Genomic DNA, 24979 nt, shown 5'->3' with positions numbered 1-24979 from the left:
TTATTTTTGAGAGAGAGAGACATCGCATGAGCCGAGGAGGGGCAGAGACAGGAGACACAGAATCAGAAGCAGGCTCCAGGCTCTGAGCTGTCAGCATAGAGCCTGATGGGGGACTTGAACCCACGAACCGTGAGATCATGACCTGAGCCAAAGTTGGATGCTTAACTGACTGAGCCACTCAGGCACCCCTCTACTTCCTTTTAAATTCAAAAGTGATTTATGGGAAAGCAAGCTGGTGCACTCTGGAAAACAGTATGGAGGTTCCTCAAAAAACTAAAAATAGAACTACCCTATGACCCAGCAATTGCACTCCTAGGCATTTATCCAAGGGACACAGGTGTGCTGTTTTGAAGGGACACATGCATCCCCATGTTTATAGCAGCACTATCAACAATAGCCAAAGTATGGAAAGAGCCCAAATGTCCATCGATGGATGAATGGATAAAGAAGATATGGTATATATATATACAATGGAGTATTACTCGGCAATCAAAAAGAATGAAATCTTGCCATCTGCAACTACGTGGATGGAACTGGAGGGTATTATGCTAAGCAAAATTAGTCAGAGAAAGACAAGTATCATATGACTTCACTCATAGGAGGGCTTTACGAGATACAACAGATGAACATAAGGGAAGGAAAGCAAAAATAATATAAAAAGAGGGAGGGGGACAAAACAGAAGAGACTCTTAAATATGGAGAACTGAGGGTTACTGGAGGGGGTTTGGGGGGGGATGGGCTACATGGGTAAGGGGCATTAAGGAATCTACTCCTGAAATCATTGTTGCACCATATGCTATTTGGATGTAAATTAAAAAAATAAAATAAAATAAAATAAAGGTGATTTATCCACTTCATGGGATAATAGGACACATAAATAACAATGTGCCAGAAGAATGGACTAGGAGGAAGACTGTTCCACAGTTTCTGACTATACAACAGGCAAGCCATTCCTTCAAACATTTACAATCTGCCCATTTCATGACAAAAAGCTCACACAGCTGTATTATATGAACTCAAAAAAGCACTGTCAGATAAAAAGCACAACCTCCTGGGTAAGATATAACAATTTTAAATCTGTATGCACCTGGTAACAAAATCTCAAAACACAGACAGCAAAATCTAATAGAACTACAAAGAGAAACAAATAATTGATAAAGCATAAGGCTGGAAGAGGCCCGCACAAAACAGGAGCTCCAAAGAGTCAACAGACCTTGAAAGGACACTCACCCTCACTAGTAATTAGGGGAATTCACCTGGAAATCAATTAGACTTCACACCTACTGGACTGGCAAAAAGTAAAAAAGCCTTGTAAATACCAGTTTTGCCAAGCTGTGTAGGAACAAGAACTCTCATATACTGTTGCTAGAAGTATAAACTGTTGCAGCTTCTTCTGAAAAGTCTGCCATTATCTAGGGAAGTCATAATGCAGCAGTTCCACCAGGACTAAATCCCAGAAAAACTTGCAATTCTGACCCCCTGTCACATACAAGAAAGTTCCTAACAGTAATGTTCAAAAAAGCCTCAAACTGGAAGCCACCCAAGTGCCCATCATGGAACGGATAATCTGTGACGGTCATACAATGAAATATTATGCAACAGTGAAAATCAAGGACCTAAAACCAATAAACTGCACAGACCAACATGGATGAGTCTCACAAACACCGAGCAACATGGGAAAACCACAAAAAATACATATAAATCAATTTACAGCAAGTGAAAAAGCAAACAAAACTGAACTTAGGGAACGTATACATGGGGGTAACACTTTTTTTCTTTTTTTTTTTTTCCTTTAACACAGCAAGAGAATAATTATTCCCAAAATCAGGATAGTTCTCCCTAGAGGGAAGGAAAGGAGATGTCATCAGGGATTGGAGGTAAATGTTCTAAAGGGTTTTGTAAATGTTTATTTATTTTTGAGGGAGAAAGAGAGTGAGCGTGAGTGGGGGAGGGTCAGAGAGAGAGGGGGACAGAGGATCGGAAGCAGGCTATGCACCGACAGCACAGAGCCCGGTAAAGGGCTCAAACTCACTAACCGTGAGATCATGACCTGGGCTGAAGTCAGACGCTTAACCGACTGAGCCACCCAGGCACCCCAAATGTTCTATTTTTTAGCCTGGGGGATAGATGTTATGACTGTTTTATTAAAACACAGCGATGTGCTTTATACAGTCTTGTGCATGTATGCTAAGTTCCACGTGAAAACACCTTCAACCCAAAAGCAGGGCAAGCCCTTCTTCCTGCCCTTCCTCTTCCTACCTGAGAAAACATGAACCTGACAGCTCAAGCTCAGCACCGCTATCCTGGACCAGGAGGGGACACACCGTGTGCGGGGGAACCTCCTCAAAGACCTAGGAATGGCCACATCAGCCACGAATTGCCTACTCTGGGTTCCTCTTCCTTTAGGGAAGTCTTTTTCTACCTTTTAAAAATTGCCATGACTTTAGTTTTTCTCTCATAAGCAGCCAAACCTAACCCGAATGGATGTGTTCAGTGATCTGGACAAACGAAAACCTTTCTGACAATTCAAGCTGTCCAACAATGGCAAGAGCTCCCTGAGAAAGCATCCCACACCCACCCCTGGCAGGGCACTGGGGGAAGGATTTCCACAGAGCAAAGGGAAGCTGGACTGCAGGATTTCTAAAGGCCCTTGAGGCAATTAAGATTCTGAGGCTACCTCTGGAAAAAAGCAGCTCTGGCCTTGCCAAAGCCGTGGCGACACTTTGCCTCTGAATCTATCCTTCTGTTATCGGCGAGAACATTCCTTCTCTAGAACATTCCATCTCCTATCCATTTTACCAGACTCTGCTAACAAGCTGTCTTCTCGCTTGTGCCTTTCAAAACTAACTTGACCTCAACTTTAGCACACTGGCTATCCTCCCTTGGTTCCTCCACGCCCTCAGCCCAACCTTCCACCTCTATGTGCCTCAACAGGCTGCCCTCCATGAAGTAAATCACCCAGGCTCCCTTTCCGGTTGGGTTTGGCCAGCGAAAGGCTCCAGCATGAGATCAGAGGGTGGGAAAACTTTGACCGAGTCTGAGGTATTTATTCCCCTGGATTCCCTTCCTGCAAGGCTACCGGCTGGCAGTGGCAGAAATCCTATGGGTCACTCTCGCCTACAGCTAACCTCTCAAGGTTCCAGAAACTACTGCACCTTTGCCCCTTCAAGCCTAACAATGCTAACGGCTCTTGGCCTCGAGGTGTTTCGCCAACCCCTACTGGTCTTCCTCGACTCTGCCCAGTTTGTAAATAGTCCTCTCATCTCCTCAGTCCCACTACTGGAGGCTCCCAGGAGATAATCGATATATCCAACCGATGACTCAGCCTGTACTACTCTATCTTCCCAGATGCCTCGTATTTCCTCTTACCCCACAGCATGGTTTTTCTCCCAGTAATTCTGTTCTGCATGTTTCCTGATTCACTATAAATCAATTCCCATAGAAAATTCTTAATCCCACGATGACGGCCAATTGTGCCACCAATGTATACAAACTATGTAACAGGACATTGGGCAAAGCCCAGTTAAGAAGGCAAACGTTACTAAAAGTTCCTGACACCCAGACAGCAAAGCCAAGCCAAAAACTGGGATCTGAGGTTTTTCTATTTATAACCCCTCCTTCCTTTAGACCAACAGCTGGAAAAATGATCAAACTTGCCGTTAAAGTTTTACTTTACTAATAAGGCTGGAACAATGCCAAATACAGTACTTATCTTATGAGGGCCATTCAAATTGTCAACAAAATTTTAAAGGTCCTACCAGTCCCAATGAATTTTCCCTTTCTTCTAGACAATCCTACAAATAAGACACCAGATTCAAATACTACAAATGAGCTTTTAGTGTCGATTTTTTGGTTTATTGCTCAAATCCTATCAGACATTCAGAAAGAAAGCATGCCTGAAAAAGATTCAAGGCTCAAAGATAAAGCTCTAAGGTCTAGAAACATTCCATCTGAACCCAAAACACAAAACGGAGACAGGCTTACTGGTTCCAAATCAAGAGAGTGCTGCAGAAATGTTGCAAAGGAAAACATTTCTTACAATTTTACTGTGTTATGGAAGATTATGCTGTATATTGTCCAATATCCATATCCCAAAGCAGGACTTCATCCATGGGCAAAACAACCCTAAGTAACACTGTAACGGGTCCATTAAACTCTAAGACAAGACTCAGTCCCCTACCTGTATGAATGCAAGGGCTACCCAGATGCCATTACCTATGGTAAGGAACCCTAGACCAGGGTTTCTCAACCCAAGCACTACGGACATCTTAGGCCAGATAATTCTTGAGAGTGGACGACTGTGTGCATACTAGGGCCTTTAGTTGCATCCCTGACCACTAGCACCCAAGTATGACAACCAAGAATGTCTCCAGACATTGCCAAATGTTCCGAGGTTGGGGGGGGGGGGGGGGGGGGGGGGGGGGGGAGGGGCGGGGAGGGGCAAAATCACACTTATCTGAGAACGTTGGCCCTAGATAAACTATCTCAAACGCCACCCAGCACTGTCATGGTGCATACGATTCACCGCACCATTCACAAGAGAAAAGCCACCTAAGGAGAAGACTTAGCTTCATAAAGTATTCTTTTCTTAAAAACCAGAAGTATCTGACAACTTGCAAAGCGATACCATTCCCTAGCACTAGGAAGGAGGAGAACTTGGATGAAAAGAATGGTTGCCAATGTGGAGAAAAATTCCTAAAAAAATTTCTGGACTTGACATTCTTCTGAAAGCATCGCAAGTGTCCGATGGATACTCTCACCCCTCTTACTCTCTGTGAGACACAGGTGGAAAGTATTACAGGCCGTGACATGCCGTAAGTAAGCAAGTGGAAGAAGGCAGGCAAACCACCTTATCAAAAGAGGACAAAATTAAGGGCAAGAAAGCGCTGAGGGCTGTTAGCCCAAGCTCTGTAGTCTGGAATACAAGGTCTGTCATGGACAGACCCCAGTTCATCTTCATGCTTTGGGTTCACAGTATCCTGTCCACACAATAGTTTCCAACCCTATCAAACCCAACGCCCTCTCTTTATAACAAATATGTGGTATGCCCCTTAATTATTCTGGAATGAAATTCAAAGGCTGCAGCATTACACTTATATGAATATAACTCTTAAGTTTGCAATACAGTGCCCTAACTGCAAGGTGAGAGAAAATAAACAAGACCTGTATAAAAAAATATGTAGGGGTGCCTGGGTGGTTCAGCTGATTGAGCATCTGACTTCGGCTCAGGTCATGATCTCACGGTTCATGAGTTCGAGCCCTGTGTCAGGCTCTGTGCTGACAGCTCGGAACCTGGAGCCTGCTTCAGATTCTGTATCTCCCTCTCTCTCTGCCCCTCCCTCGCTCGCACTCTGTCTCTCTCTATCTCTCTCAAAAATAAACATTTAAAAACATTTTTTTAAAAATACGGATTTTCAGACAAGATCGTACTAGAAAACAAAAGCACCCCACACACTCGCTTCCAAAGTGCTCCCTTAGAGGGCACAGCTATCCTACTCAGCCTGCCCCAGTCCCGGTCCACACAAACCCCCTCCCATCAGTCACAAAGCTCACCAACATCTTCTGTCCCTTATGGGGAACGTGGCCCAGAGACAGCACTGCAAAGCAGATAAGGAGGGATTCGGAGTAAGACTTAAGTGTGGTTAAAACTTCATCACTGTGGTACCCTCTCTAAGCCTAGTTTTCCATCTACAAAAGGAGGATGCCAGGATACTTTTCCACGGGTCATTGTGAAAATTAAATAAATATGTAGAGTATCTATTTCTGCACCTAACATGTAATACCTGTTCAATAAATATTAACTATCAGACTTCTATTATTCCTGGATCCATTGTGTACCATCTCCTAGCTTATGTCTATCTTATTCCCCCAGCAGAAAGGAGGGATGACTAGACATCATTTATCAGAGATGCTCAAAAAAGGATTCCTATACAACGTAAGTAAGAAGTTGCATCATACGGCCTCCGAGATTACTTCTAATTCTGAGGTTCTAAGATTCTACAATACGCTGCCCTGCATGCAGGCTATTTTTTATTAACTAGGGTCCTTTCTTCCCAGTTAAAGGGCCCAGAACAAGTCTCCTGCTTCATACAAAGTAACTAAAGAACAGAGATAATGATGGTTTAATGCCCCCATTGAACACCGGGCCCTGGCCATTGATTCTTTAGCACAGCACAGGCAAAGAATGAATAAAAGACAGACAGACAGACAGACAGAAAGAAAGAAAGAAAGAAAGAGAAAGAGAGAGAGAGAGAGAGAGAGAAAGAAAGAAAGAGAAAGAGAGAGAGAGAAAGGAAGGAAGGAAGGAAGGAAGGAAGGAAGGAAGGAAGGAAGGAAGGAAGGAAAGAAAGTAGGAAGGGGCGCCTGGGTGGCTCGGATGGTTAAGCGTCTGACTTCGGCTCAGGTCATGATCTCGCAGTCCGTGAGTTCGGGCCCCGGGTCAGGCTCTGTGCTGACTGCTCAGAGCCTGGAGCCTGTTTCAGATTCTGTGTCTCCCTCTCTCTCTGCCCCTCCCCTGTTCATGCTCTGTCTCTCTCTGTCTCAAAAATAAATAAATGTTAAAAAAAAAAAAATTTTATAAAAAAAAAAAAATTTTTTTTAATAAAAAATTAAAAAAAAAAAGAAAAGTAGGAATAACAACTTTTGCAGAGAAAGCACCTCAAGGAACAAGTGCCATATCTTTAGAGCATGAGGATTCTTGAGGGCCAGTCATTATCCGTGTGAATTAATTCTCTACACCAACAAGCAAATCAACACCCTAAATATTCTAGATCATCAAATGAGAAAATGAAAAGTAGTGGTGATTGCTACAGAAATGTTTCAAAACAAAACTGATTCCAAAGTTAACATTCTGAATAAAAGCACTGCTACAGAGAGCCCACGGGCCCTAGAAGTAATAAGCACATCTCTGGGCACGAGGGTATATCCTACTCACACACAGAAATCCTAATTTACATAAAGATACTGATCTGTAAGCAAATTGTCAATAGTTACAAATCATTCTGCATTAACCCTGTAAGGTACTAACGGTAGTTATTTCCGACTAGTGGAATTATTGGGGGTTGCTTCCTTTTACTTATTTACAGCTCCCAATTTTCCTAACATGTGGCTCTTGCAATAAGAATTTAAAATCACATAAGGCTATTTATTATCCACTGACAATCCATGACATTTGAGGCAAGAAACTATTTTAGGGGAACTCTTCACCAGGATCTGTGGATAAACCAAGTATTTACCTGTCTTTAAAATCATCCTTGCTCTCTGCCTCACACCTGAACTAATCACAACTTAGTTTCCCTCTTTACCCTTCCCACAGACCTTATAGGTTTTGCCACTACAGAAAGTCAGCACCGGGTACAAAAAACACCCTCACTACTCACTTTTGCCAAATTCCCAGTGATGGCTACCAATTCTCTGCGATAGTGAGATTAAAAAAAAAAAAAAAGGGAAAGGAATGGTTTTTAAATCAATGCTTTCGCACAAAGAGACCTCAGACTCAGAGAAATAGCTTATTAAAAATAAAATGCTTGGGGCGCATGGGTGGCTCAGGCGGTTGGCCGACCGACTTCAGCTCAGGTCATGATCTCATGCTCTGTGGGTCTGAGCCCCGCGTGGGCTCTGTGCTGACAGCTCAGAGCCTGGAGCCTGCTTCAGATTCTGTGTCTCCCTCTCTCTCTGCCCCTTCCCCACTCATGCTCTCTGTCTCTGTCTCTGTCTCTCTCTCTGTCTCTCTCTCTCTCAAAAATGAATAAATGTAAAACAACTAAAAAAAAACAACTTTAAAAAAAAATGAAACGCTCTTTTTCTATATAGCTACTGAAAAACCATAGGCTCCCTGCAATTCTGACAATAAAGAGCCTCTATGGAATCATAAAGGTCCCAAGAATAAAACTTCATATTGGTAAACATGCATTTGGCAATGCTATTCTCCCTGCTCAGTTATTTAAAAACAAAAAACAAAACAAAACAAAACAAAACAAAAAAAAGGCACAGAAAATCTCAAGAGGGAAAAACAGCTTCTACCAAAGCAGTCATATTCCTCAGTCCAACAAAATAACTCAAATTCAAACCAGTTTAACTCAACAAGCATTTGTTAAGCACTTACTATACAGAGCACCATGACAGCTGTTTATTCCTCTTTATTTTTTTTTTAATTTTTTTTTAACGTTTTTAAACGTTAAAACAGGGGAGAGTCAGAGAGAGGGAGACACAGAATCTGAAACAGGCTCCAGGCTCTGAGCTGTCAGCACAGAGCCCGACGCGGGGCTCCAACTCACGGACCGTGAGATCATGACCTGAGCCGAAGTCGGCCGCTTAACCGACTGAGCCACCCAGGCGCCCCTGTTTATTCCTCTTTACACAAGTAAGACAGGATATCTGCTTTCTGAGGAATCATAACTCTAGTCTGGGAGACACACGCTTATAAACGAATATACGGCAGACCCAAACAAAATTAAATACAAGTTTTAATACTGCTCCGGTAGTACGGGAAGGGAGAGATTAAAATAAGTTGCAAAAATTCTGTAAAAGATTCTTCACATTCATTAAATACAAATATATTCATATGTTTAATTCAGTCACTTACCCATCTCAAACATTAAACCCAAAATAAAGGTAGCAGGAAGGCTCAGCTACGAAAAGCAAGCATCAGAAGTGAGAGTTACACACTCAGATCCTTTGGACTAAAAATAAAACTTAAGGGACAAGCGCCTTATGACAAAGGGGATGTTTGGGAAAGCTCACCAACATCAGAAGGTCCGTACTCGGCATCTTCCTCTTCCAGCTGTCCTTACGGAGCCTCCCCTCTGCAAAAGGGAACCAGGTTTGTTTACTTCCAAAGCTTTAAACTGTCGCGTCTGCCCGCCCAGAGTCGCTAGAGCAGTCAAGAAATGGTTCTCTCCCTCCTTTGAGAGCTCAGATTTCACTCCCAGATAGGACACTCCACCCCCAGCACCCGGGCCAGCGAATGAGAACCCTGCTGGCACCGGCCTTCCCTCCCACAGCTGAGCAAACGAATCCAGGCCCAGCCTCCCACGAAGCAAGCCCCCCAGGTAGACACCCGGGGGAAACGCCCAGCCCGCCGCCAACCGGAGCCCGGGGCCCAGCCCACAAACGCAGCGGGGCGAAGAGTCGGACGGGCGCCGGGGGCAGCCCGTCCCAGCGTCCAGCCTCCTGGCCTCCTCCGCGACCCCATCCCTCCCACCCCGGAGCCCTTCCTCTCTTCGCAAGGAGCCGCAGATCCGGGCTGCCCGACGTCCGCTCCTACCTCCGCGGGACTGGGGTTTCGGAGCCCGCTCCCTATCGGCCCCGGCGCTCTCCCGCACCCACTCACGGGCCCCCCGCGCCCAGGCTCAGAACGCGCCCGCGGGCATCCGCCAGCCCCTCGCTCTGCCCGACCCTCCCTCCTCCCCCGCGCTGCCCGGCTCTGCCCTGCCCAGCCCACCCGAGAGCCCTCGGCCCCAGCTCGACCGTCCCTTTTCCGGAGCCGCAACGGCCTCCCTGCACTCCTTTGCCCCGAGTCCGCCTCCCCGCTCCTCCCCTCAGCCTCTCCCTTTCGCCGGCCCGGCTCCTCCTCACCACGCGACAGACTCGCGGGGCGGCGGAGCGCGGGCTCCCCCTGCAGCCGCTGCCGCCGAGATTGGAGGTCCCACCGCCGGCGGCCCCGCCCCTCCCCGCCCCTCCCCGCCCGGAAATGGCTCCCCAGCCCCGGCGTGCGCGGCGCCGGCGTCGGGCGCGCGCACGTCCCGGCCCGGGCCAGAGACCCGCCTCCCCTCCGGGCACCCCGCCCCGCGCGCCGCCTGCTGGCCAGACAGAGGCCAGCACCAGGGCCCTGGGCGGGGGAGGTGCGACCCGCTGGAGGCAGAGGGTCCGCAATTTCTCCTTAAGGCTAGACATTAGTTATGAAAACGAACTTCCTGGTCACATTTGGTCATTTGGAGGCCCTGGAGAGTCAGCCTGCCGAGCACTGTACAGGTTGATCCAAGGCAACCACTCAAAATGTGTCTTTAGACAGACCTTTGGGATTTTAATAGGTGACTCAGAGATTTGCCCCTTCTCCCTTCATTTCCAGGTGAAATAGCTAAGTCTCAAATACATTTTGCATGACTTACCCACGACACTAATACAGCAGAATCAAAGGCACCACAGTTACATGTAACTGACAGTGATCAGCATATGGTATTTTTCTGCAACCGATTTTTAGAATGACCCCTAGGCGGAATCTTGAAATTTTAACAAAGATGACACCAATCGAGGGTACCCAATTCCATCCCCTTGCAAATGTCTTCCTGACGCTAACTTAGGCTGGCATCACCGCCATCGTTACTCCTCCAGTGCTCTCAAGGATGAAATCCCTTATCGCCCGGCCCTGCTCTGCACACCCCCTCAGCATTTCCCAAACTCCCAGCCAGAATGGTGAAGCCTCTGAAAGAGTCAAGCAAGTTATCCCTGGGCTTCCTTGCCCTCAGCCCCACCCCATCAGAAGTCCGAGGTACGTCTGCCTTTCAGAGCTCCTGCATCAGGCACTGACACCCCCAGACCCTTACCGCTCCTGCTGCTGTCTCCCAGCAGACTCGCATTCTCAGCGTCGGAGGGTCAGAAAAATGTCCTGGGACCTCCAGCCGATGCCTACTCATCAAGAGTTACTTTGGGATTCCAGGCACGTTCTCCCCACACCCCCACTTCCGCCCCTGTGTTTTATTTCTTCTTCACATCCCAGGATCTGCTCTCCCTAGTCTCTTTCTTAGCTGCCACCTCTCATCCTTTACTCTAAAATCTCTGTGCCAGCTGACTGGAGGACAGGGTCCATCTCTGGTTCCTCCCCACACCTCTGTGGTGCGACTTCACTGCTCCTCACGCATCGTGAACGGTCTGTTCATTCTTCCCAGATGAACCAACCAATTCGGCCTCATTGACTAATTCTTATTGTTGTGGACTAAATGTTTGTTCCCCCCCCCCAAAAAAAATTCGTATGTTGAAGCCCTAACCCCCAATGTGGTGGTGAGGCTTCTGGGAAGTCATTGGGTTTAGATGAGATCATGAGGGCAGAGCCCCAGCAAGGGGATTAGTGTCCTTCCGAGGAAAGGAAGAGACACCAGAGCTCTCTCGCTCTCCAATCACATACAAAGAGGTCACTTGAGCACATGAGGCCATGGCAGCAGTTTGCAAGCCAGAAAGAGGCTTCTCACCCAAAACTGAATCTGCCAGCACCTTTATCTTGCGTTGTGTTATAACAGCCCGAGCTGAGTAAGAAACTTATTTTGCCAAGAACTATGATAGGCACCTTCACATCCGGGGCCCTGTTTGTGTCCTAACTTGCCCAGATCAGGTGACTGTCATCATCTCCCAACTTGTAAACAAGGGTGCAAAGGCTCAGAGAAGATCAGTGATCACTCAGAAGACACACAGAAGCATGGGGTAGAGTTGGATGGAAAGTTAAAGCCCCCGATTTTGTAGAGAGAAACTAAAATATGCTGGTTGATTTATTAAGCTCAAAGAATGTTAGAGGGAGAGGAACCTTCCCCTATTTGCCAGCACAACCCCATAGTATATGTATGAAGAAACCAAGGACCAGAAAGGAACTTGACTCTTGGAAGTTCCTTGCAGAGCACAGAAGTTGTATCTGTGTGTGTGTGTGTGTGTGTGTGTGTGTGTGTGTGTGTGTGAGAGTGTGTGTGTGTGTGAGAGAGAGAGAGAGACAGAGAGAGACAGAGAGAGACGGAGAGAGACGGAGAGAGAGACAGAGAGAGAGAGACTTCAGGCCCCCTTCTCCTCTACCCCGCACTTCCCTTAACTATACAATAACATCAGGGATTACAAGAGAAACATCAAGTAGAAAGCTGCCAAAGATAAAAGATGCATGGGGATTAAGGGAGATAATTTCAGCTTTCACAGGGGAATCACATTATACCAAAATGGAACAAAATCCCCACTGCCTATCGACCTCACATGTCCTAGCTATACTGATGGGCCCTTGGGAGAAAGCAAGAGGAATGAGAACAAAGAAGATATAAATAAAAAAGAGAATTACAGTGCCGAGGGAAGAGGGATATGAAAAAAGAAGAGGGGGCTCAAGAAGGGACACAGGCAGTTTTGCTTCCCCTCTGCCCCCATCAGACACTCCCACAGTAGGGGCTTCGCTAGGAGAGGCTTTGCTGGCTGGTGGGAGACAGAGGTGGGGTGACTTCCACACCCAGAGTGTGGTTTCCCAAAGAGCACCACTGGCATCACCTGAAAGCTTGCTAGAAATGCTGGATCTTGGAACCCCACTCCAGAAGACTGAATCCGAGGGTACGTTTAAACAAGACCCCCTGGTGATAGACATACACCATAAAGTTTGAGAAGTACTTCCCAGGATGCTCTGCTTGCAGAGAAAGCATGGTGTTTTTATTAAGACCGTATGTTTGGGATGGTTTAAGGGGGGTAGTGAATATTTAGAGGGGTGAGGAGGAGAACTAATGCTCCCCACGTTGGCCTTTGGTGGCATCATGGTGCTTTCCAGGATAACAAACACTTGGGAGGGACTGGGAATACCTAGGGGGAACCAGGTGAGGGACTGAAATTCATGCTGATGACAGAGGGCTTGGGGTGCCAGGGGGCAGAGTGAGAAGGAATATGGTCTGGGATTTTTTTTTCCCTACACGGCCTCTTTCAAAACCATTCTTGCCAGCAAATCTGGTTCTCTTAAAATGACAGCTATCCATGGCCAAGTTAGTGACAGCCTTCCCCCCATCCATGAGGACACATGCCCCACTCCAAAACGCAGGAACATGCTACCCATGACTCCATTCCTGTCCCTGACACCTCCCCTCCCAACTGGGGACCTTCTGTGGAAGCTCACCTCAAGACAGGGCTGTGGGCAGATGTCCTCGTAGCTTCTGAACCCCTCCTGGAAAGGAAGGGCCCACAGGAAAACCCCCCGCAGGACCTCTGTTCATGGAGTCTAAAATGCCCTCCCCAAGGAGAGGTGGGAAACTAGGCAACAGCAGCAGATTGGGGTGACACAACGGAACCAGCCAACACAAACAGAAGTGGCCTTGAGAAGAAGGAGAGCTAAGGGCCAGCCAGACATGGGAGCACCTGAGGCCGGGAGCATGTGCCCAGAGGCTGCCGCTCTGGGATAGACTGCAAGGTGCAGTGGGCCACTGAGGTACATGTCCCAGGTGCCAAAAGTCGGAGCGGCCGAGCCCTGAGAAACAAGAGTCATTTCCCAAGGAAGCCCGCTTTTCCTGAGGAAGCCACCCATTGCCGTCTAGGCTGCGTGATCACTCCTAGCAAAGCATCAAAACCAGAGTGGCTGCTTATCAGAAAGCAAACAAATACAAACTTCCTGGGGCAGAAGGAAACCAGCTGGGGCTGTGCTGACAAAATGGCTTTGAAGGCAGGCAGAGCGGCTTCCACCCAGAGATTACTGCTTGGCCTCAGACAATTCAGTCTACTGGGCTGAGCCTGGGCTTCCTCGGCTGTCAAACAAGGGTTAATAGCATCTACCCCAGGGCTGTGGTGGTACCTCGGGAGGGGAACATGTGTACCCAACACAGGCCCAGACCCACAAGAGGGACCCAAGAACATCAGTTTAATCTGAACCACGCATGTCTAGGATGAGCTCAGTTGAGATCCAAATCTGGGCTCTGTGACTGGCTAAACCAAGCCCAGACCCCTCACCGTGTTGCTCTTGGCCTTGCTTCCTTCCCCACCGGGACCCCATCCTCATGGTTGGTCAGTCTTTCTAAAGTTCCCCTTGCCCCATATGGGCACCCTAGGCCTTATCAAGGCTTGTCCAAGAGCCTCAGATCTATTTGTTCCTACAGGTTTTGTTCTTGGTAGACCAGTACGTCTCAAATCAACCAGACCTCACACTCTCTGGTTATGGGGGTTACAAAATATATTTGTTACAATCAGGGGGTGTACCGACCTACGCATATAATTCTCTCACAAAGCAGTACAGTGACCTACTTTTAAAAGTGAAAGCCAGGGGCGCCTGGGTGGCTCAGTCGGTTGAGCGGCCGACTTCGGCTCAGGTCATGATCTCACGGTCCGTGGGTTCGAGCCCCGCATCAGGCTCTGTGCTGAAAGCTCGGAGCCTGGAGCCTGTTTCAGATTCTGTGTCTCCCTCTCTCTGACCCTCCCCCGTTCATGCTCTGTCTCTCTCTGTCTCAAAAATAAATAAATGTTAAAAAAAAAATTTTTTTTTTTTTTAAATTGAAAGCCAGGATCATGAAATCATACATGAAGTTGGCAGATACGTGGACTTACAATGGATAAGCAGGTTTTTAAGAGAAAAGAGTAATTGTTTGAATATTGCCGCGTTTCCTTTGTTGACATTTGAAAAAAAAAAAAAAAAGGGGCTAAATCAGGATCCTTGTAGAACTACCTACAATCATTGTGACCTGGAAAGCTACAAATGCACACCAGTACGGAGGTGTTGTCTCAGGGACTCAAACACTATGTTAGTAGCCCTGCCATGGGTGATGTGATTTTCCAAAATGGTGGATTAGGAGTTGTAAAGTTTCAGGCAAGGTAGGACAACTCACATGCAACTTTCCACATGGTGGCTGCACTTTAGGAAGCATGTATAATAAAATCATGGGGGTTTTTTTTTGGGGGGGAGGGAGAGAGAGCATGAGAGAGAGAGAGAGAGAGAGCATGCATGAGCAAGGGAGGGGCAGAGAAAGAGGAAGAGAGAGAATCCCAAGCAGGCTCCATGCTGTCAGAGTAGAACCCAACATGGGGCTCGATCTCGCGAACCATGAAATCATGACCTGAGGCGAAATCAAGAGTCGGACACTCAACTGAATGAGCCACCCAGGTGCCCCTAATAAAACCGTGTTTTCAAAGAAATCTACTCCTCGCATGAAAGTGACATTGGGTTTTTGGCTCATGTGACCATGACCTGATTTTTTACCTACATGAACATTCTGGCAAAATGTCAAAACGATGTGCAGGACCCAGGGGCAAGTCTTCACTGTGAGGGGCTGCCCTTGCGATGTCTGTATGGCAAGATCGCTATCCTCATCATGTGACAAGCAAAATTTTTAAATTTGCAGGATGCCCCCTTGGAAGCTGAGCCGACCCACTGAAACCTGCTACAGTGGACTGAGGCCAGGAATGCACTTGAGCACAAGCCTCATTTTATTATCTGCGGCTGAGTATCTGTCAAGCTAAAAGGGACTTGAGCACCAACCAGGCCCAGCCTCCCCAGGTAGCATCGCATGGCAGAATCTCCAAGAACCTTTTCCAAATCCACATGTCAGGGCTTTCCTACAGACCCAGTGAATGGGGAGTGGGGCCCAGACATCTCTTTTTTGAACACTCCCAGGTGAGAGGTGCCACGTTCTACCCATTCTCATCGGCTTCTATGCCTTGGTCCCACAGCTAGTGGAGACTGAACCTAGAATTCCTGACATTTCAGCTTCAGGAGCCCAGGCTCTGGAAATGTAATGAAATGTATGGGTTCTTGTGCCAGCTTTGGGACTCGGGCACTGTGTGGCCTTGGATGAACCGTCTACCCTCTCTGGGTCTCAATGTTCTCACCTCAACATTGGGTACCGAGGGGAAGCTACAGTCCAACTCTGGCAGTCTAGAATTCTCTATGCCTCACTTTGGTTATACTTCCCAGAGGCCTCTGTGTGGAAACTCCACCTCTCTGTCCCCAGGTTCCCGGCAAGGGCCCTCCATCATGCAGTGACTTGGTTGGGGTGGGTGTCTGTCCCAGTCCTGAGCTCAGGGTGAGCAGTGTGGCCAGAATGCCCAAGGAGGCCAGGCCCCCTCCCCCTCTCCCAGCAGTGTTGACACAGATAGGGTGCAATGAAGAGGTCCAGGTAATACAAGTCCGGTGTAAACAGAGGACTAAGGGGGTAATTATGAGCGTTGGCCCATGGTTACTCCTTTCCTGGCCCCGCAGAACCAGCTCCCAGGCTGACTCACTCAGAGGAGCTCTGGATTTACACTGAGCTCAGGGTCAGCGGAGGAGGGGAGAACGTCCATCCCCACCAGCAAATAAAAACCTTGGGGGTTAGAAACAGAGTTAAAGTAATTTTCTCTAGTAGGTTTAAAAAAAAAACTTTATATTTATATTTGAGAGAGAGAGAGAGAGAGAGAGAGCACAAGCAGGGGCGGAGCAGAGAGGGAGGGAGACAGAGAATCCAAAGCCGGCTCCAGGTTCCAAGCTGTCGGCACAAAGCCCTACATGGGGCTCAAACTCACAAACCAAGAAATCCCGACCTGAGCCGAAGTCGGATGCTTACCGACTGAGCCACGCGAGCGCCCCTCTCTAGCAGGCTTTTAAAAAACTAAGGGCAGTCATTCTCCATGCCCAGGGGGGTTGACCTGGCTGAGGGATCAAGGAGAGCTTGAGCTGAGTGCACAGGATGAACGGGAGTTAACCAGACAGAGAGGAAGAGACAGAGTGTTCTGGCCGAGGACACTGTATGTGCCAAGGCCCAGTGGCAGGGACAAAAAGGCCGGTGTGGCCAGAGAGACAAGAGAAAGAGGGAGGAGAGGGAGAGGCCGGGGTGCAGGTCAGTAGGGACAGTTGTGTAGGGCAAGTGCACAGCCGCACCTTCAGGGACCCAAGCAGGTGAAGTGACTGCCTCTGGCTCATTCATTCACTCATTCATTCACTCAAATGCTAGGTGACAGTATCCTGGGCAGGGGATGTTTCACCGAATGGAACAAAGATCTCTTTCCTAGCATGACTCAGAGTCTAGTGGAAGGAGTCAGACAAACAAATGTAATAAGTAAACTACAACAGTTCGGTAGAAAGTGCCCAGGACGGAGCAAGGAAAATAAATAAAATAAAAGCGGAGTGTGGGAAACCGAAACTGTGGGGCAATGAGGCAGGGTGTCATGGGCGCCACAGTTGTAAGCAGAATGGGAGAATAGGCCCAACATTTCCATTTTTCAAGGTAAGTTATAAATCCAGACTTTTTTGGTAAAATCTCTCAATGTTAAAATCGCGATGTCCTGGGAGCCTGCTAGAGTCAGCAGTTACTTTCTTCTCTTTGCTAGGACTCTTGTAGTGCCTTTAGCACCCAGAGAGACAGAGCCCAGTTACAGGGCCGGTCACTGCCCCAAAGAAGCCACATTCAGAGACTACCAGTGACGCCTTCAGCCTTGTGTGGAGAGCTCTTCCTGTTTTCTCAGGTGCCCAAGCGATTTCGAAGTCCCTGTCCCTTGGGGCAGACACGGAGGAGCTGGCCACAACCCGCTGCTCGCCCAAGTTCTGCCGGGAAGACTGTTGCTCCGGAGAAGCCGCCCTCCCTAGAGCAGAAAGGACGCGCGGTGCTGACACCCAAGCACACTCCTGACCCCTCTGGGCACTGGGGAGACAGACGCAACATACAGATCACTCTTTATTCTCCGTTAGCAACAGGAAACAGCATGAATTCCGGACAAAAGGGGCTCAAAAACGCTGAAGGACCATGTCGTTTTTTCTTGTTGCAATTTCCATAATTCATCTTGTGACCATGATGTAACTTGCTGAATCACCCCGGTTTGTTAATTCCCGCTTTCCTCCCCCTGAGAGAGAGAGAGAGAGAGAGAGAGAGAATCTGTAGTTGTATGGTGGTTGTCAAGAGATCTAAAAGGCCTTTATAAAGGGGAATGTGACCAAGGAACTCCCAGAACGTTGGGCAACTTATCCAAACGTCTTGAAGTTTTGTCTTTTAATTGAAATATACCCCATGGACACACAAGTCCACAAATCAAAGTCAAGCTTCATGAATCTTCAGGGAGTCAACAGCCGTATTCAGCACCTCTACTAAGGAACAGGGCGTTGCCAATTCGATTGTTTTTTATTTTTATTTATTTAATTAATTATTTATTTAATGTTTCTCTCTTTCTTTTTTTTTATGGGCAGATATACAGTATTTATTGGTGGTAATATTCCAAGTTCAAAATACGGTAATTATATCCATATTAACCTACAAATTTAATGAAATTCTAAAAAAAAATTCCAGCATGTAATGTTGATTTATTTCTGAGACAGAGAGAGACAGAGCATGAGCAGAGGAGAGGCAGAGACAGAGGGAGACACAGAATCCGAAGCAGGCTCCAGGCTCTGAGCTGTCAGCACAGAGCCCGACGCGAGGCTCAAACCCACAGACCGCGAGTCCACGACCTGAGCCGAAGTCAGCCGCCCAACTGACTGAGCCACCCAGGCGCTCCTCGATTGTTTCTTAAATGAAAGCAACTGAGGCTGGGGGCGAAAGTTCAGCTTTCTGTCTGAGGCCACAGGGCCCCCGTAGGATGAAGCACTTTTATCTTTATCTAAATATTAGCAAGCAGACATTGAAGTCATTTTAATCAGGGGGCTGGTTGTATCACATTTGGGTCTTAAATCAGTCCCTCTGGATTCTGTGGAGAATGGCTAGCTGCAGGTACAAACGGACAGACTAGTTCCAAGGCTTCTGCGTTCATCTAGGCAAGGAGTAGAGCTGGTTGGTTCCAGGGGAGGACAAGGGTTGCTGGGGCCATAGCCAAGGCTATGTGGAAAGCACTTACCTGGTAAGTCTTCCATAAATGGCAGCCCATCGCAATAATCATCTATCAGTAGATGTACTGATCTATCTGTGAGGTTAGATTGTATCTGGAGAAGATGACCTCTTCTAGAGAAGATGGGTGCTTGGGCTGATGAGATCGTACTGGAGTAGGGTGGGCCCCTAAGCCAGTGTAACAGAGGTCTTTCGAAAGGAGGAGATTTGGACACAGACACACACATAGAGAGAATGCCATGAAGAAGAAGGAGACAGAGGTCGAGATGATGCTTTTCCAACCCAAAGAACACCAAAGATTGCCAGCAAACCACTAGCCGAGGGGAGAGGCATGGGCCAGATTCCTCCTCCCAGCACTCAGAAGGCACCAGTGCTGCTGACAGCTTGATCTCAGATTTCTAAGTCTCCAGAACTACGAGAAGGGTCTGTCATTCATGCCACCCAGTTTCTGGTCCCGTGGTGCAGCAGCCCTAGCAAATTAATACACTGAGATTCCCAAACTCAACTCAAACTTCGGTGGGTTGACACGGGCAGCATGGGAAGGGCGGGGTGACCTATCCATTCCTAGTAACCTCATGTCCCGTCTGAGCCAAGTGTCAGAACAATGGTCGGAGACGGGGAGCCCCCAGTAGCCCTCGGGTCCACTGCTGGCTGGTGGGCAAAAGCAGCCAGAAGCTAATCCTTGAGGCGACTGCTACATTTCGCCTTGGGGGCATACACCAACACCTGCCACTTCCGAATGTTCCAGGAGGTGCTGCAAAGGAAACCGCTCGCTCGGACATAGTTCAGATGCCCACTCTGACTGTCCACTCCTCGTGTATCTCAAGAATTGCAAAAATTTAAACTATGTCCATTGGCTGCCCTTCAAACATCTAAGTCAAGGCTCCCTGGGTATTGCATCATGGTAGACCCAATTAAGCTCATTTCATTGGAATATTCTTACAAGTCTCTCCAGTACACAAATCATTCCAGTCCTTTGAAGCGAGTTGTTTATCGCTAATAAGCCTACTCTCCGCTGGAGTTCGCCCCCTCCAGGGAAGCCTTACAAAGTTTCTAGCTGGGAACAGAAAGCCCTGATGGGATTTCCCAGTGTTGTCTCAGGACACAACCTTACAACCATAAAAAACAAGTCCAAACCAAGGTCTCCCGGCAGAGAATCAGTTACAGTATAGGCGCGAACAAGGGTCCGCGAAGGCTGCCGGGGCCATAGCCCAGGCTGTGTGGAAAGCACCTGCCCGGTAAGTCTTCCATGAATGGCAGCCCATCGCAATAATCAGCTGTCAATAGATGCACTGATCTGCGAGTTAGCTTACCTCTGGAGAAGATGACTTCAAAGGGAAGACACCATACAAAGTTCAGTCAACGGAATGCTTTTCTTGGACTTGGCCCACCAGGCCCCTTATGATCAGTCTCTGCCTCTCTTCACCGTCATCTCCCTCACTTCTACCCCACACTGAGACTTTATTTCCCAGACATCGAGTGCCCACATAGCTTATCATCCAACCCAGGACGCTTTTGAGGCCGAGGACACATGAAGTTTTCTGGGACAACAGGTGGAAACTGAACTGTTTGGCCCAATCTGGGCCTTCTGGTCTCATCAGCGGTGTGGAACTACTTAAGAGTTCCTGCGACATGCCTCCGGCTCTCGTATCCCCAGACTTTTGCACACGCTCTCCTCTTCTCGGAACATCTCTCCTCCCTGCTCTACTGTCTATAACCCATCCCTCCGTGGAGCCTTCCCCAAGACCCCTAGGTGGGCTTGGGCTCTCCTTCCCTGTGTCTCCACTGTCCCCAGCACTTACCACATTCTATCTCCACTTCCCTGACTCCCCACAAGACCTGTAGCCTCCATTTTTTTTAAAGTTTATTTATTTTGAGAGAGAGACAGAGAGAGAGTGTGTGCAAGTGGCACATGCATGAGCATGAGCAGGGGGAGGGCAGAGAGAGAGGGTGAGAGAGAATCTCAAGTAGGCTCTGTGCTGTCAGTGCGGGGCCAGATGCGGGGCTCGAACTCATGAACCGTGAGATCATGACCTGAGCTGAAATCGAGAGACGGACGCTTAATCGACTGAGCCACCCAGGTGCCCCCAAGACCTATAACCTCTTGAAGACATCTTTGTACGCTCTAGTCTATTCCATGCTGTAGGTACTCAATGGGTATCTAGTCCATGATTTTATAATTAGCCTGGACAAGAGGTAGATGTGTCCACTAGCTTCATTTGTCTGGAGGGTTGTGATCACAAGGGAGACCTACGTTTGCTTTATGAGACCCTAAGGGAAGAACAAGAATACCAACGGGAAGCCTCATGGAAATATATTTCAGCTCAGTATTAAGAGGAGCTTTGCCGCCCAACAGGACTACACAACATAAACAGGGAGCCTCGAGCAGTAGAGAGCTTTCTGTCACCAGAGCTGTCTTATTGACAAATTCTGGCACACATTTGGTAGGAATCTTGAGGCAAGGATTCGGGCACGTAGTGGGTGAATGGCCTAAATAACTACGTTATGCTCCATGATTCATCCATTCATTTATTCAACTAGTATTTACGGGGTACCAGGGATGGCACCAGGAACCCAATGAATTCACACAGAACAAACACACCCAAGTAACCACCGTGCAGAGTGGCGGCCTATGCGAGCCAATGAACAAGGCAGATTTGGCCTCCGACCCGGCGGCGAAGAAATAGACGTAATTGAATGAACTATTGGGTGTCAAAAGGGAGTGTGAGGGGACAACTTGGGGTGGGAGTCGGAGAGACACTTAGCTTGCAAAAGGATGAATATAGGAAGCTTGTGTGGTTCCATGACCTTAGATGTCTCTAGAGGGCTCAGGCTTCTTTTCTCATCTGTGATGCCTGCTCTTCCAGTTGGGTGACCTTCCTGAGCGCTGGCTTAGGCCAGTCTATACCTGTCAGCTCCAGAGCTGTGAGTCCTGCTCAGCTGACAGGTAACCAGGTAACTTTGATCATCCCAGGGGAACCATGTGTGGTCTTTAGTTACACCCCTTCTTCTCTCCTCCCCTCTTCTCTAAAAGACCACCAGAAGGCTAGTCACACAGACTTGGAGACAACAGAGGCACAAGCAATGCCATGGCGGGTGTACCCCAAGAGCCTGGCCGACTCTCCGTTTTCAGGGCAGCCATCAAAGCACCCAGTGGTACTGGCCACAATCCAGAGCTCCACATACAAAACAGAAAAGACACAGCAGGTGAGCCAAGAGGCATGTGACCCCGGGACTTTCTCCCGCACTGATGGGGGACAGCACTGGGGTAACACAGCAGCTATTCATGAAATGTTCACATGATTTGGGTAAACAATAATCTAAAAAAAATACCATGCCCCAAGTCTTCACTATGGGCCAGGCGCTGTGCTGAGTGATTATAGATGCATTATCTTATTTAGGGATTGAACGGCCCCATAAGGGGCAGAATTATTATGTTTACATTACAGAAGAGGAACCTGAGGTCTACAGGTTGTCAAAACTTATCTGAGATCACATAGCCAGGAGATGGCAGGCCCAAGGGTCTCTGGAGCCTGTGTTTGTGGCCTCTGTTCTGTGGACCTTGCGTGGCGATAAATGAGAGCCCAACAAGACAGAAAGGGTCAAAATGAGCTCTCCTGTTTGAACTCCAGAAGTCAGTGAGTAAGCCCTCAGCAGGACGGGGATCCAAAACGGAGTTCAAGGCCTAGGCAACGTCAAAAGAAAAATAATGAACCAGAAAAAAAAATGTTTTCTTACTTATGTTACAAAGGGATAACTTCTAATATATAAATGCATATATTCATATAAGGACTAACAAACAGAAGAAGTGGATAAAAGATATGAACAGAAATCACACAAAAGAAGTATTCAAATAGCATTTAGGCCTAGGAAAAGATGCTCAATCTGACTAGAGAAAATGCAAATTAAAGCCGAACTAAGGCAGCATTCATCTCCTGCAAACTTGAAAAATGTGTGGGATGCAGCTATTGTGGCCTTAAATGTAGCATGGATTTGAAAAGAAGGAAACCGAAGGTCAATGACGTAAGTATCCCTATCAAGAAATTATAAAAGGAACACAAGGCCCAAAGAAAGGAACACAAGGCCCAAAGAAACTCCCTAAAAAATGGAGTTTTTTAAGGAAAAAAAAAACTCACAAAAATAATAACCCTTGGCCGGATGAATCAAGGAAAAACAAAAGAGAAAGAGAGAGAGAATGAACAAATCCTGTCCAATATCAGGAATGAAAAAGCAGGCCTCACCATACCTCCTGGAGACAATGCAAAGGTACGGCCTATGCTCCAAACTTGAAAATTTCTGGAGAAATTCCTCACAAAACACAATGGAAGCCAACACCAAAATGACAGAGATGTTAGAATGATCCGATGAAGATTTTATAGCAGCCATGATAAAAAATATTGTTTCATGGGGCGCCTGGGTGGCGCAGCCGGTTAAGCGTCCGACTTCAGCCAGGTCACGATCTCGCGGTCCGTGAGTTCGAGCCCCGCGTCGGGCTCTGGGCTGATGGCTCAGAGCCTGGAGCCTGTTTCCGATTCTGTGTCTCCCTCTCTCTCTGCCCCTCCCCCGTTCATGCTCTGTCTCTCTCTGTCCCAAAAATAAATAAACGTTGAAAAAAAAAATATTGTTTCAGTGAGCACTTAGAAACACGTTTACAATAAAGGCGGGTGGGGATAGAAAGCTGTGGCAAAGAAATAGAAGCTATAAAGAACAAAGTGGCAATTTTAGAAATCGTATAAACGTTTGTAACACCTGTCACTAAAGACTTCTCTGATCATTAATGTCCTCAGCTACGGGGCTAACTGAGATAACCCATCTGAAAGGATGAGCACAGGGCCTGGCACATAGCAAGTGCTCTATAAAAGTTTATATTGCTCCTCATATAACTGAGGCATCCAGGCAGGAGGGCTAAACTTCAAAGCATTTCCAGGCAGACAGATCTTCCTGTGTTGGATGCTCTAAAAAGAAGCGACTAGAAGCAAGTTTGGTAACAACCTTACCAAACAGTGTATTCCCTGAGGTATTCCCTCCACAGCAGGCAGCTGCAATCTGCCTGCAGGCCTGGTGTTTGGTCCTGAAGAATACAATGGAAGGGGTGGAAGGGGAAGGGGGGCTTTAGATCCCCCCAAGTGAGCTGGAAGCAGCAGGGAGGGGCTGGGCAGGAGGGAAGAAAGCTTTGTCTTTTTTTCAAACACAGTATTGTTTATCGCAATAGTAGCCAGGATTCCCAGGAGGGTGGAAGAGGGGGCTTGCAGAATGGTTTCAAAGGGGTCCCCTCATTCCTGCAGAGACAGGCCCCGGAAAAGCCATACTTATAAGGAGACCATCGTGACCTGTATGGATGGAGAAGCACTGGGGGCAAGGAACAGATCAGGGACTACCCCACCAGTGGTCAGCACCCTCAGCTGGGAGGGGCAGAACTTTTGAAACAGTCGGGTCTGTCTCTAGCTTTCCTCCTTCCTTTTTTTCTTGGAAGAAGACGACACAGCATCAGGTACTTTCCCTTAGTTTACAGAACCTGTTTGCCCCTGCCACAGTGTCTGATCTCCTCACACCCATATAGACTGAGGGATAGCCTCGTCTCATTTTACGGACGTCCAAGTTGAGCCTCAGAGCAATCAAGTGAATGACCCAAGGTAGTCCTCAGACTAAGGACCCATCCCACCTATATACTATCCCTAGGGGCGTCCGGGTGGCTCAGTCAGTTAAGCATCTGCCTCTGGCTCAGGTCACGATCTCACAGTTCATGAGTTCGGGCCCCGCATCGGGCTCTCTGCTGTCTGTGCGGAGCCCGCTTCAGATCCTCTGACCCCCTCTCTCTGCCCCTGCCCCACTCACATACGCGTGTTTTTTTGTCTCCCTCAAAAAAAATTCCTATCTCCATCAAGACATAATGAGTATTATTTCTACCATTTTAGAGCACCTCTTGTGTGTCAGGCATAAGCCTCGATGCTTTGCTTCCCTAATCGCGGGAACAGGGGAGGCCACCCCGCCTTACAGGCAAGGAGGTAGGAGTTCTTACTTAGTGCCTAACACTGTCGGAAACACTTCAGTATGCATTGAGTCACTCAGTCTTCCCGACCATCCCATGAGAGGGAGTGGAAGAAGCATCTCCATTTCAGAGATATGGGAAATCGCGGGTCAGAGACATCAGGTAATCTGTCTGAGGCCACACAGCTGAGAAGGAGCACAACCGGTATTCGAACCGAGCCTTCTCACCACCGTTCTGTGTCCCCGGCAGCACAGGCGACTTACCTAAGGTGGGACATCTGACAGAATCAGTCAAAACCCCAGCCCAACTGAAGACCAGTCTTTCCACCCAGCTATCCTGCCTAGAGCGGGGCTGGAGGGATGCTCTGGGTCACTTGGGCAGCCTCCTTCCCTCCGGCTAAGAGACAGCTGGTTGCCAGTCAATCCCCAGAAACGGCCCGGCACGTGTGGAGGCAGAGCCCGCTATGGTGGCATCAGACCGGGTCGGGCTGGCAGAGCAG

General features: G+C 48.0%; 1 protein-coding gene across 5 annotated transcripts in view; it reads right to left on the bottom strand.

Annotated features, from left to right (window-relative positions):
* Window positions 1-24979, bottom strand: part of SGPL1 (sphingosine-1-phosphate lyase 1) — a 75679-nt gene that overhangs the window by 50056 nt on the left and 644 nt on the right. Inside the window, exons 1-2 of one of the 5 annotated variants that reach the window (XM_045439517.1) lie at window positions 9577-9672; window positions 8743-8804 (exon numbers count right to left, since the gene is read on the bottom strand). In XM_045439517.1, coding sequence (XP_045295473.1) covers window positions 8743-8769 — 27 coding nt within the window. In that variant the 5' untranslated portion in view covers window positions 8770-8804; window positions 9577-9672. Of the gene's footprint in view, window positions 1-8742; window positions 8805-9265; window positions 9390-9442; window positions 9513-9576; window positions 9673-24979 lie in introns of those variants that run through there. The other 4 variants (XM_045439516.1, XM_045439518.1, XM_045439515.1 and 1 more) reach the window with 4 other exon arrangements.

The sequence above is a fragment of the Leopardus geoffroyi genome, chromosome D2, assembly GCF_018350155.1.
Source record: "Leopardus geoffroyi isolate Oge1 chromosome D2, O.geoffroyi_Oge1_pat1.0, whole genome shotgun sequence".
Taxonomy (NCBI): Eukaryota; Metazoa; Chordata; class Mammalia; order Carnivora; family Felidae; genus Leopardus; species Leopardus geoffroyi.
Note: the sequence above shows the minus strand (reverse complement) of the source record. Positions and strands in the feature narration are given on the sequence as shown.